Genomic DNA, 14,671 nt, shown 5'->3' on the forward strand with positions numbered 1-14,671 from the left:
TTTGGTTCTATTTCCTGCTTGTCCCGCTGAGCGCTGTGTTCCCCTCACCTGCTGTTGATTGGCAGCCGGTCCACACCTGGTGCTAATCAGCATGTTTCTATTTATGCCAGTCTCGCGCGCTCCTCAGTGCTCGAGGATTGACTTATGTTTGTGAACTGTTACATGCAAGACTGCTTTCTTCTGTTTAATTATATTAAAATCCTCTTCCCTGATCTCCGTTCTCCTGGTTCCTGCCTCTTGGGGTCACTACAACTGCAGCCATGCGAGTTCCTGACAGCTGTTGGTTGATTTAGTTTGATAAGATTAGGTTCCTTAGAACTTCATTGATCTTTTGGGTGTGTGCCCTCATTTAAGTTCCAGGAACAATTGATTGTACATTGCAGTAAAACACTGTGTAATTAATGGCAGAATTAGAAGTAATAACTAATAAAAACAACTTAAATGCAGGACTAAAACATTCTATTCGTACTTTAGACTTGAACTTGTCTCACGAGTGACCAATAAATGAATGACATCAAACATCTCTAATTCCAACCCATAGTGACACTTCCACCGAAGGTGTGTCTCACGTCCGGCCTCCTTCACAACAACAAAATCTGTTTAATATTAACTCTGCTTATCAACTCATAAAGTACGGCATTGGCGGCCACTCCTTGTCTGTGTGTGTGCCAAAGGGGCCAACCGTTTTATTATGAAGGTTTACACTCCGCCAGCTTTGCTTCCATACAGTGTGTCCGCATGGTGAGGCAGCTCCTTTGAATCATGGAAGTCTTTTTGTACGCGGCGTGTCTGTGGAGTTTAAACGTCGCTGCTTTCAACCTGGACACCCACTATGTCCTGGAGAGGACCGGAGACCAGGGCAGCCTCTTTGGGTTTTCCATTGCCTTCCATCAGCAGCTGAACCCTACCAAAAAGAACTTGTAAGTGATTGTGAGATATGTGACGATGAATAAGATCCATTACAACCCAGAAGTTGTAATGGATCTTACAACTTCTATCAAAACATTTCAGTTATGATATTAGTTATGGTATTGTATGGCATAAGTTACAGTTTCTCATTACAAAATGTACAAAAGGGAGTAGGAAGAACCAGAGCAATCGTCACTATGTATTTAGAATAGAATAGAATAGAGTTTTATTGTCATTATTACAGTGAACAGGTTCAAAGAACAACGAAATTGGAGCAGATCCCCGAAGGTGCACACACAATATTTTAGTAATATATATAGTAAAAAAAGATAATATGCACATATAACATTATTGCACATGAGGACATGACGGACACATTGCGCTCACTCAGGCCTGTTTAATGCTACTATGGCTCTTGGGTAAAAACAGTTTTTTAGTCTATTTGTGCCCGCTTTTAGCACCCTATAGCGTCTGCCCGAAGGTAGCAGTTCTAGGTGGGATGGGTCTTTCAGGATGCTCTGTGCTTTCCTGAGACAGCGGGAGCTGTACAGGGCAGCCAGGGTGGGGAGGGGGCATCCGATGCTCTTCTGGGCGGTCTTTACGACCCTCTGGAGCGCCGTTCTCTCTGCGGCCGTGCAGCTGCTGAACCACACGCAGATGCAGTAGGCCAGGATGCTCTCAATAGAGCACCGGTAGAAGGACATCAGCAGTTCCTGTGAGAGGTGAGTATTCTCAGGAAGTGCAGTCTCTGGTGTGCCTTCTTGATGGTAGCCGTGGTGTTGGTGCTCCAGGTTAGGTCGTCGTCCAGGTGGACTCCCAGGAAGCGGAAGTCGGAGACCCTCTCCAGGGGCAGGATGTCCGTTTTTTTCCTCCTGAAGTCTATGACCATCTCCTTGGTCTTGGAGGTGTTCAGGGCCAGGTTGTTTACTGTGCACCACTCCGACAGTTTCTCCACCTCGTCCCGATATGCAGCCTCGTCTCCCCCCGAGATGAGCCCCACTACGGTGGTGTCATCCGCAAATCTGATGACGGAGTTGCTGGAGTGGGCAGGTGTGCAGTCGTATGTGTAGAGGGAGTAGAGTAGGGGGATCAGCACGCAGCCTTGTGGAGAGCCGGTGCTGAGGTATAGGCTCGATGACATGTGGCGGCCCAACTGCACCCTCTGGGGGAGGTTGGATAAGAAGTCCTTAATCCACATGCAGATGGAGTTCGATAGACCCAGGTCTGACAGTTTGGACACCAGTCTGTCAGGTATTCTGGTGTTAAATGGCGAACTATAATCCACAAAAAGCAGCCGCTCGTAGTCTCCAGGTGACCCAGAGAGGAGTGTAGGGCTGTGGCGATGGTGTCCTCTGTGGACCTGTTGGCTCTGTAGGCAAACTGGTGTGGGTCGAGCTACGGAGGGAGGACTGAGGTGATATGGGTCCGTACCAGCTTCTCGAAGCACTTCATGGCTATAGGTGTAAATGCAACTGGACGGTAGTCATTCAGGCAGCTGATGGAGTTCTTCTTCGGCACCGATGGGATGACGGCCTGAGAGAGGGGCTGGGTGAAGATCTTAGTAAATACCCCAGCCATCTGGTCTGCACAGTCCCTCAGTACCTGTCCTCGTAGCCTTCCTCTGGTTCACCGCCCTCAGCGTGCGCCTCACCTCATGCTCCTCCAGTATAAGTGTACGGCTGCTGTGGGTGTGTTGTGACGGCCGCAGGTGTCTTTCTCTCGAATCGGGCTAAGAAGCTGTTTAACTCCCCCGCTCGAGAGGCGTCGCCGTCAGCCGAAGGGTTACTGGGTCTGAAGTTGGTCATGTGTTGTATTCCTCTCCATACCTCCTTGGTGTTGTTGCTCTGAAGGTGATCTTCCATTTTCCTCCTGTGCTCGGCTTTTGCCTCTCTGTTACCTCTCTTCAGATTGGCTCTGGCAGCACTGCAGAGTGCCTGGTCCTGCGCTTTGAAGGCACCGTCTCGCGCTTTGAAGGCACTGTCTCTCTCTGAGTAAGCCCTGTACTTTTTTTGTCATCCAGGGCTTCCTGTTGGGGTAGACCCGGATGCGCTTGTCCACTGTGACAGTGTCTATGCAGTGTTTGATGTACCCCAGGACCGTTGCTGTGTACTGCTCCAAGTCTGAGTTTTTAAAAAACTGACCAGACTGTTTTCAACCCTTTTAACCCTTAGAGGAAAAAATTGTATCCTTCAACTTTTTTTAAATGAAAAGTTATTATATATTTATATTCCAGGTATTTATCCTAAAACATGTTTTTGACTTGAGGCCATTTGCATATGTATTTATTTTTTCATTAATTTTCTAAATAAACCCCACTCGTCCACAAGTGGGGTGAAAAATGAGCCTAAGCAGTTTCTATAAGGAATCTTTAATGAACCTTTAAGTCTTAGCAACTCTGACTGTCAATGCTGTCCCACTTACACATCTGACGTCATCGCTCAAATCTGATGCCACTTTGATTTTAATAATAATAATAATAGATTTTATTTGTAAAAAGCATTTTACATTGAGTAAACAACCTCAAAGTTCTACAGTGTATTAAAAAAATAACAAATAAATAAAAAGATAATAAAAAATTAATAAAAATAAAAACTAGAACAGCCAAATAGCTAGAACTAGTATGCATATATCTAAAAAAAAAAATAAAAAAATAAAAAAGGCTTTTTTAAAAAGAAGGTTTTTTAAGCCTTTTTTAAAAGCATCCACAGTCTGTGGTGCCCTCAGGTGGTCAGGGAGAGCATTCCACAGACTCGGAGCGGCAGAGCAGAAAGCCCGGTCTCCCATTCGTAGCTTTGTCCTCGGAGGTTGGAGAAGGTTAGCCTGTCCGGAGCGGAGGTGTCGTGTGGAGGATTTGGGGGTGAGTAGTTCTTTGAGGTAGAGGGGAGCATTTCCATGGAGGTACTTTGACTGGCAATACCGTACATAGGCGCCGACCCCGTGGGTGCTTCGGGGCCGAAGCATCCACAGGGGATGGTGGTAACTTTCAATTATTGATATATTTTTTGATAAATCAATCTTGTTGTTGTTAATTTTGTGGCAAGTTTAATCCGTTTTACATAATAAAAAAGTCACAAATCATATAGTCAACAATTAAAAAATCCTAACCAAGATATCATTATACCCAATAATGAACTAATGACACAATCACATTGCACAGGAGCGAGTGAAGGGCATACTTAGTCAACAGCCATACATGTCACACTAAGGGTGGCATTGTAAACAACGTCAACACTGTCATAAACCTGTGCCATATAGTGCAACCATACTAAACAACAACAACAAACACATTTTGGGAGAATATTTACACCGCAACACAACATGAACACAACAGAACAAATTCCCAGAATTCCCTGCAGCACCAACTCTTCCGGGGCGCTACAATATAAACAACACCTAACATCCACTGTAATGATACCACGTACAATAGCGCATCTAGTCGATACTACTATGATTACATCGATATTTTTTAACATAAAAAAAATCTTCTTTCGGTTTTTTTTTAATATTTATATTATGTTTATATACTCAGGAAATATGTCCCTGGACACATGAGGACTTTGAATATGATCCTGTAATGACATGGTATCAGATTGATACCCAAATTTGTGGTATCATCCAAAACTATTGTAAAGTATCAAACAACAGAAGAATAAGTCATTATTACATTTGAACAGAAGTGTAGATAGAACATGTTAAAAGACAAAATAAGCAGATATTAACAGTAAATAAACAATTAGATTAATAATCTATTTTCTACCGCTTGTCCTTAATAATATTGACAAAATAATAGGTCGATAAATGACACAATATGTTACTGCATATGTCAGCAGACTAAATTAGGAGCCTTTGTTTGCTTACTTACTACTAAAAGACAAGTTGTCTAGTATGTTCACTATTTTATTTAAGGACTAAATTGCAATAAGAAACATATGTTTAATGTACCCTAAGATTTTTTGTTAAAATAAAGCCAATGACGACATTTTTTGTGGTCCACTTTATTTAGAAAAGTACCAAAATACTTTTGGTACCGGTATCGGTACCAAAACGTTGGTATCGGGGCAACACTAATACACACACAACGAGCACCCACTGGCAGAAATGTAGATCGGCGCCTATGATGCGCCGAAGTAATAAAACATTTTTTAATATTTCTCTTTGGGTCTATGCCTTCTATGTGATTTTGTTGTGATTCCTGTATATTTTGATAATTTTCATGGTCAAATTCGCAGAAATTCCGTGTTTCCTGATAAAAAAAAATAACACGGCAGACGAGAATTGAGGCAGACACAGGTGGTGCCTCCTGTGTCTATATATATATATATATATATATATATTTGTATATATATATATATATATATATATATATATATATATATATATGTGTGTGTGTGTGTGTGTGTGTGTGTGTGTGTGTGTGTGTGTGTGTGTGTGTGTGTGTGAAAATGCATATTACAAGATGTTGTTTCATATAGGATACATGCTGTATACTATACTATGATAGGGTATATTCCAAGGGTGTCCAAAATTTGGGATTGGGGAGTTGCGTTGGGCTTAAAATATTTGGCCAAGGGCCGAATGCGACTGCATGCAAAGTAACGATACATACATACAGTATATACATATATACTGAGTATATACTATATATATATATATATATATATATATATATATGTATATATATATATATATATATATATATATATATATATATATATATATATATATGTATGTGTGGGGAAAAAATCACAAGACTATTTCATCTCTACAGGCCTGTTTCATGAGGGGGGGTTCCCTCAATCATCAGGAGATTTTCCTGATGATTGAGGGAACCCCCCCTCATGAAACAGGCCTGTAGAGATGAAATAGTCTTGTGATTTTTTTTCCCACACATACATATATTGCGCTCTACTACGGTATCGAGCACTATTTTTTGGATAACCTTATTAAGACATATATATATATATATATATATATATATATATACCGTATTTTTCGGACTATAAGTCGCAGTTTTTTTCATAGTTTGGCCGGGGGTGCGACTTATACTCAGGAGCGACTTGTGTAAAATTATGAACACATTACCGTAAAATATCAAATAATATTATTTAGCTCATTCACGTAAGAGACTAGACGTATAAGATTTCATGGGATTTAGCGATTAGGAGTGACAGATTGTTTGGTAAACGTATAGCATGTTCTATATGTTATAGTTATTTGAATGACTCTTACCATAATATGTTACGTTAACATACCAGGCACGTTCTCAGTTGGTTATTTATGCCTCATATAACGTACACTTATTCAGCCTGTTGTTCACTATTCTTTATTTATTTGAAATTGCCTTTCAAATGTCCATTCTTGGTGTTGGGTTTTATCAAATAAATTTCCCCAAAAAATGTGACTAATACTCCAGTGCGACTTGTATATGTTTTTTTCCTTTTTTTAATGCATTTTTGGCAGGTGCGACTTATACTCCGATGCGACTTATACTCCGAAAAATACGGTATGTATATATATATATATATATATATATATCGGCATGCAAAGTAACGATACATACATTTATACATATATACTGTGTATATGTATATATATACATACATAAACATTTACTTATATATATATATATATATATATATATATATATATATATATATATATATATATATATATATATACATGTATGTATATATATATATATATATATATATATATATACACAATATATACATATATATATGTATATATCGTTACTTTGCATGCAGTCGGCATTCCGCCCCCGCCCAAATATTTTAAGCCCAACGCGGCCCCCCAATCAAAACTTTTGGACACCCCTGGAATATACCGTATCATAGTATAGTATACAGCATATATTCTATATGAAACAACATCTTGTAATATGCATTTTCTTGCATCTGAATCATTCCAGCGGCGTCTTCCAGAGCTCACCTTCAGCGTGCTCAAAATATTTTTTGTTGCCTGGATTATATTGCAGAAAGGGTGGTGCATATACATTTGTGCTGCCTATTCAACAACATTGAACCAACAGCACAGGTTGGAGAGAAACAATGTGGAGGGAAATTAGTGTCTCCATGGTGACAGTTGTAGCACACACAACATCCTCATTTAAATAGGGCAGTCTAAAACCACTTTTGCACATATCAATTGCACACACAGTCTTAGTAGGTCCCACGCATCACCCCCACCAATAATCCATGTGATTGTATTGTTTGCACACGCTAATTAGCACATGTTATTTGGATCCGAGTAGATCAGAGCCTACAGATTTGTGTTTGCCCTCAGACTGCTGGTAGGAGCTCCACAATCAAAGCATCCGCACCTGAGCAACGTCACAGGCGTCGTCTATCAATGTGATCTGAGTGCATCTTCCCAGAGATGTCAGGCTATTGACTTTCACCAAGAAGGTTTGTTTGACTTTCATATCTATCGTAATTGATGGAGAGTCATAACGCCGAACATTACCAAGTGGTTTTATTGCAGCGTTCCAGGAGAGCAGTGGTATAAATGGCCAGTGGATGGGCGTGAGAGTGACGAGCCAAGGACCTGGTAAAAATGTCATGGTAAGGAAAAACCTTCCCAGACTTAACCTCCCTCATCCTCTTTTTGTCCACCTTTCATACGCAACATCCTCGTGTTTTTATTACAGGCTTGTGCTCATCGGTACCAGCAGTGGGCGCCGAATCCGGGCCTTTACGTCCCTCACCTGCTGACGGGCCAGTGCTACATCTTGGCTGACGGTCTGCAGGTGGGGGACGAGGAGAGGACGTGGAGGAGGGTGGTTTGCGATTCCGAGCACCTGACCAGACGCCAGAAAAACCACGAATGGTTTGCGTACTGCCAGCAGGGACACGGTGCATCTTTTGCAAAGGACAACAGATCTCTGGTCTTCGGAGCGCCGGGCGCTTATCTGTGGAAAGGTTGGATGAAACAGCTTCAGTATTCTTTCAAAAAAAACATGACTATTAGTAACCATTTCTCCAAAACACCACTTGTTGAGTATTAAACTCTGCGACTGGGTTTTTTCGGATATTGACCACGTTGGGGTTCCGGTCAGAGAACACACAGTCATCATTTGGACTCTTCCAACTTTAATGGTGCATATTGGTTTAGGTTCATTTCTTTAGTTAGTTAGTATCTGTAAATCAGAAGCAAACACCCATCAACATTTATGTCATTTAACTAAACAACAGTATAAATGTATGCTCAAAGTAAAATACTAGAGACATAATATATTGCATTTCTACAATGGCATGTGAGCTAGCCACATTAGCAGCAACAATGCTATCCTTAACAGGGAGATGTTAGCTCGTAGCATTTTGACAACACAGCACCAATAATACTCATAAAACACCACTAAATGTTACACAAACACAGTGATGTCTATTAATAAACTAAATTAGTCTTATATAATAATCAACATACTCACATCGTCAAAGACTAGAGCACCGATTAAACGTAGCAGAGAAACAAGTCAGCACACATTAACACACGTCAAAAGGGAAGCGGAAGTGACCCCTACAGGAAGGAAGCGGAAGTGACACTGTCAAGAAATGCTTCAAAATAAAGTATCTGAAAACATAGATAAACATGGAGAATTCTTAACAGCCGCCCCCACATTTGTACAACAAATGTGTAACTACAGGAATTCTTCAAGTGTCCTTACTGTCATCCTCTAAACTTGGAAGTGGGATCAAGCGAGCTACCGGTCTGATGTAGACTTTACTCTTGACCATAACCTCAGCAGCCCTGACTTGTCCATCTTGACTCGGAATGGTCTTAACCACTCTGCCGATGGGCCACTGTGCTCTTGGAAGTGAAGGGTCCACCATCAGAACTACAGTGTTGATGGTTATGTTTTCGGACGACCTCTGCCATTTTGACCTGGTCTGCAAAGTGGGTAGATAACTGCGGATGAAGTGGATCCAAAACTGATCCACAAGTGTTTGACAATGGCGCCATCTCCGCCGCCCCATGACAGCTGGGACGTAAACTACCTGCGGCAGTGCAGAATCCCGCCGCCCCATGAGAAGGATGTTTGGGGTGATTGGGTCCAGATCAGAAACATCAGATGATACGTACCCTAGTGGTTTTGAGTTCAGTATCCCCTCCACTTCCACTAGAGTTGTGTGCAAGACATCTTCTGTGACTGACTGCCCTCCTACTGCGACTTGGAGACTGGCCTTGATGGATCTAATTTCCCGTTCCCATGCCCCACCAAAATGAGGTGCATTTGGAGGGTTAAATTTGAAGTCAATCTGATATTCTGTCAGTTGCTCTCTTAGTTGAGGTTCCATCTCTGCAAACACTGTCCTGAGTTCTCTTTCGGCTCCTCGGAAGTTGGTCCCACAATCTGACAGTACCTCTCTTGGTCTTCCCCTCCTGGCAATGAACCGACGTAGAGCGAGAAGGAATGCATCGGCATCCATGGAGTTGAGGAGTTCGATGTGAACTGCTCGAGTTGTAAGACACTTAAAAATGACACCCCACCGTTTCTCTGATCTTCTACCCACTTTGACCAGATAAGGTCCAAAACAATCCACACCTGTTGAATGGAAGGGTGGACAGAGAAGTCTGAGGCGTTGTGGTGGCAGATCTGCCATCCTTGGGACTGTCGGTTGAGCTCGCCAGCGTTGACAAGATGGGCAATTATGCTGATGGTGCCTGACTGCTTGTCGTCCTCGCAAAATCCAGTAATGTCTTCGAAGTTCTGCATACACTCGCTCTGTACCTGGGTGCAGAAGACGTTCGTCCATGTCCTTGATGAGGAGTTTAGTTATCTGATGTTTTGGGTCCAGCACAATAGGATGGATCTCTTCTAGGTCCGGGTTCTGGAGTCGTCGCAGCCTACCCCCAACTCGGATTAACCCTGTAGTTGAGTCCCACTCAGGGGAGAGGCACGCCAGACGACTCTTAGCTGACACTGCGTTCTGTGTTTTAAGAGACATGATGTCTGCGGGAAAGGTTTGAACTTGACATCTTCTCAGCAACAGAAACTCAGCTTCTTGGGAGCTGATTGTCTGACTGTGTGTCGAACCTCTTGGTCCTTCCTGTCCCGCCTGCTGAGTGACTTTTACTAATTCTTTCCAGGTATTGAATAGAGAAGCATCCGGAATATTATTGTCGCTTTGCACTACTGCAAGACCACAGAAGGTGATGCTCTTTTGTTCGGATGAAGTCAGGGTTGAATCTTTCTCCGGTCTTTTTGGCCAGTATTCCGCACTTTACCTGAGAAATGGGGGTCCTTGCCTCCAGCGCCCGTCCTCCGCAAGTTCCAAAAGGGGTTTCCCCCTGGTGATGTCATCAGCAGGATTGTTGTGGGTGTCCACATACCGCCAGGATTGTCGATCAGTCAGCTCCTGTATCTCTGAGACACGCGTTCCAACAAAGACCTTGAAGCGACAGGAGTCTGACTGGAGCCACTCCAGAACAGTAGTGGAATCCGACCACAGGGTTGTCTTTTGAAGAGGGAGGGTCATCTCTGTCTTCAAAACCTTGGCAAGCTGAGCTCCAGCTAATGCTGCACAGAGCTCCAAGCGAGGCATGGATTGTTGCCTTTTTGGAGCTACCCTTGATCTTGCCATAATGAACGAGGTGAGAATGACATCTTTAGTCTGTAGTCTGACATAAGCAACTGCTCCATATGCTCGTTCAGAGGCATCACAAAAGATGTGCAGATCATACTGGGAACCAGTGGTTGGGATTGGTGTGTAGCAGCGTGGTATAGATAATTTATCTAGATGTTGGAGCTCACTCTCCCACCGCTTCCAGGCCTCCTGCAGGGCTCGTGGTAAGTCAGAGTCATCCCAGCTTCTCTGCTTGGACCATAGCTGCTGAATGAGAACCTTGGCGCGGGTCGTATACGGTACTATAAACCCCAGGGGGTCATACTGGCTGGCTAGCACCTGATATGCAGTCCTCATGGTCAATATGGTATGTTCGATGTTTCTACGTTGATAGCCAAGGGTGTCAGTAGCACAGTTCCATCTCAGGCCTAAAGCAGGCTCTTGTGGCTCAACTCTGTTCTGGCTTAGCCACTGCTCTGTGGTAGTCGATCTTCCTTCAGGAGGGACTTGGGCTAACACCTCTGGTTGGTTACTTGCCCATTGTCGGAGGTCAAATCCTCCTTCTGCCATCAGTTTGCGCAACTGAGTGACCTGCTGTGCAGTCTCAGATATGTCGGTGAAACTCTTTAGGCAATTATCCACATAGAAACTTTGCTCCACTGATTTAAGAAGTCCTGGATGGTTGTGTTGGTGATTCCGAGCATGTTGCTGCAGAGCAAATATTGCACAGCACGGGCTGCATGTCGTTCCGAATGGAAGCACTTGCCATTCATAAACGTCTGGTGGGTCTTCGCTGCGCAAATCTCTCCAGATAAAGCGAAGGAGTGGTCTATCTTCAGGGAGAAGACGGATCTGATGAAACATTGCTCGGATATCTCCACTCACAGCTACCTGGTGCTGTTTGAACCGAAGAAGAACACCTAGCAAGGATGGTCCCAGTGTCGGCCCAGGGAGGAGTTGGTCGTTCACAGACACTCCCTGATGTCGAAACGAGCAGTTGAAGACAAGTCTTGCCTTCTCATTGTGGAACACAAGATGATAGGGAAGATACCACGCTTCAGTGGACTGTTCCGTCTCTTCATGCGAGAGCTTCTTGACATACCCTGCTTGAATGAGCTTAGCGATCTCAGCAGAAAGGGAAGTGACTTTCTCTGGATTCTTCTTGAGCCTTTTCTCTGTGCTTCTCAAGTGAGCCATAACGGTGGATATGGAATTGTTGAGTTTAGGCATATCTTTCCTTCTTAGGAGGGGTGTTGCATAGCGCTGGACACCCTCTATGTCGACTCGCTGAGTTCTTGTCTCCAATAGGGTGATTGCTTCTTGATCTTCACGAGAGCGAACAACCATCTTTTCGTTCCTGAAAGGCAAAACATCAAGTTGCCATAACCTTTCCACATTACGAAACAAGATGTCATTGGGAGTGGCAAGTGAGGTAAAGAGACACATTTGTGTTGAGCTCTGTCCTTGTGTTCTTTCCTCCGCTCCCTGTAAAGTCCATCCAAGTGCTGTGTGGATGGCTATGGGTCCTCCATTATTTCCCTGACGGACTGGCTTTGTGGCAGTGATCAGGTGCACATTGTCTGACCCAATTAGCACTAGGGGGCGTGCATTGGAAAATGGTTGCAACGAAATCCCACGTAGATGTGTGTACTTCCTCTGAAGTCTCTGAACTGGGTAGGTCTGCTCTATCAGATCCAAACCTTGTGCAGTGAACGCACCTTGCACTTGGTACCGTTTCCCTGGGTTCTTTATAGGGGAAATCTCGAAGTCAACTGTTAAACCCTTGAGGTGGGTAAGGTCTGTGCGCACGGTGCGCAGGGCAAGAATTTCATGTTGGCCATGCAAGTGTAGATGTTGTGCTGCGTCAGGTAAAATCATAGTTCGTTGAGCCCCATCATCTAAGACAGCAAATGTCTCCATTGATTTTGAATTATGATGCAGCAGTACAGGAACAACTTTCAGGAGCACTCTACTTGAGGTGATGCTGGGAGTCAAATAGACACGACTCTCTGTGGGAGTCATCTGGGTGTCTTCAGTATACCTTTGAGCTACATTGTGGAGAACTTGGAGGTGAATACCATTGCAGTCGCTGCAGGGCCTCTTGAGAGTACATGCGTCGGGTGCATGAGCACGTGCACATCTCCAGCATCGTCCTTCTTCTACTATCCATTTATCCAGGTGCGCCGCAGAATGTTTTCTGATCTGTTGACAGCGACTAATATAATGTTCCTTGCTATTGCAGAAGAGACAATGCATTTTGTTAGCTTTGTTGGTGTCAGCAAGAGCGTGCTTAGTGGAGGCACCCTGTCGTGTTGGCGCTGCTCCATGATATACAGCTGTAGCTTGACCTTTGACCCTGAAGGGAACTTTTTCTGTTGCGCTCCCCGATGGTTTCTCCTGTTGATAGCGTTGCACCAATCTGCTGGAAAGGCGCTGCTGTTGTGCTTTACCTTGAAGCCATCCATTTAGGTCCTGCAGGTTGTAGGGGTTCAGACTTGTGCCATTTAATTTGCCTTGTAACTGTAGATGCTCGATGAACCCATCTCTGTGGTACTTTGGCAGCTTGCTAAGTAGGCGATCGACATGTGAGCAGCAGTTCAGTTCCATGCCTTGTGGTCCCTCTAAGGAGAGCAGCATGCTTACTAGGAGATGGACACGCAGAGCAAAGCTCTGAAAGGTGCGAGCATCAGTCGGCTTGACATCTGGGGAGGTCAGAATGGCAGCTATTTCGCTTTGAGCAAGCTGATGTGGCTGACCATACTGGAACTGCAAAGCTTGCATTGTGGCTGTATATGGGTATGGATGGTGGCGGCACGACTGACCTATCATTTGGGCTTCTGGAAGCTTGAGATGTTCAAGTAGCACATGATATTTATAATTCTCACTTAAGTCTGGATGGGGTTCGAGTAGGTTACAAAGAGCAAGCTTGAGGTTAGCAAACTCTCTTTCACTATCTGCAGTAAAATCTGGAATTTTAGGTTGTGGCACCCCGTAAGTTGAGCGTTGTGACACACCATATGTTGAGCGTTGTGACAAGTTAGTGGGTAATGGGGGAACATTGTGACTTGACAGCATCTGTGGCTGATAGACTGTGGGCATGCTACCCTCTAGTGGTGAAGTGTATAATGGGTACTGAGGTGTTGGTACTGCTGTGAGCCCAGGGAGGTAGTAATGAGTTACGTTTGCACCTGATTGAGCGTCCGGTATTGCAGGTGGAAAGGGATGACTGAGCACATTCGGGGGGTTGTAAGAAGCAACTGTAGGTGTACAGGTTACTGTAGTGCGTTGATGATCGGCTGGTTGGATGTATTCTCCAGATTTGCCACAGTGCTGAGGGGGGCCCTTGAGTTGTAGTAATAATGTGTCTTGGCTGGGGAGTTGTTCCTGATGTACAGCAGGCAACACCATTCTATATGAAGCAACAGAGGAGGGGGAGCTTGGGCATTGTGGTGAGAATGCTTGTGTTAATGTAAGTGGGGAAGCAGCTCTCTCACGTGCAGCTGCGGGAATGATGTCCACTTTATTAGTTTCATTCCCTGACACTGAATGCGTGCTTGCTGTTATACATCCCCCAAGTGGAGGCTTTACAAAGTGCAGCTGCTTTGTTACTGGTTCAGGTGAGGGAGTATGTGGAATGGAAATTGCAGCACAACTGTCGCTCACTGAAAGAGGTTGTGCTGGTGAAGGCTCCTTGTCCGTATGAAGGTCATTTCCATCCATTTCTTCTTCCATGAGGAAGGAAGATATGTGTTCCATCAGCTGTTGCCGTCGCTGTTGTCTGCTCTCATATTGGCGGAGTTTAGCAGTAAGTCGAGTAATTTCATCCGTCTCCTCCTTTTCCTTTACTGATACTGATTCCATTAGTTTCCTGAGTGAAGAAACATTCAGCATGTCGACTGACGTGGCACGATGTGAGGTTACTCTGTCATCTATTTGAAGCAATGCATCTGCTTGGCTACTGTTCACTGCGGCCGCTGCTCCTCTCTGCTCCTCCATCTCGGCAGGGGGGGAGGAAAGGGCAGGTCGGTGCACATTATAGGCAAGGATGTAGTCTTCAAGATGTTTTGGGGTACGGCGTTCCCTCACCGATCGGTCTCGTACATCAGGATGGAATGGGGAAGCAGATTCATCCTCTGATGACATTTCCATTGTAGCCAATTATATCCGGCTCGAAGGAC

The 14,671-nt window shown here is 44.1% G+C and overlaps 1 protein-coding gene across 1 annotated transcript in view; it reads left to right on the forward strand.

Moving 5' to 3' along the window:
• The first annotated feature begins 762 nt into the window (after window positions 1–762).
• The window catches only part of LOC133617078 (integrin alpha-6-like), a 73,978-nt gene continuing 60,069 nt past the window's right edge, over window positions 763–14,671 (forward strand). Inside the window, exons 1-4 of the mRNA XM_061976786.2 lie at window positions 763–920; window positions 7,213–7,334; window positions 7,411–7,490; window positions 7,577–7,847. Of these exons, the coding sequence (XP_061832770.1) occupies window positions 763–920; window positions 7,213–7,334; window positions 7,411–7,490; window positions 7,577–7,847 (631 nt within the window). The remainder of the gene's footprint in view (window positions 921–7,212; window positions 7,335–7,410; window positions 7,491–7,576; window positions 7,848–14,671) is intronic.

Source organism: Nerophis lumbriciformis, linkage group LG16 (assembly GCF_033978685.3).
Source record: "Nerophis lumbriciformis linkage group LG16, RoL_Nlum_v2.1, whole genome shotgun sequence".
NCBI lineage: Eukaryota > Metazoa > Chordata > Actinopteri > Syngnathiformes > Syngnathidae > Nerophis > Nerophis lumbriciformis.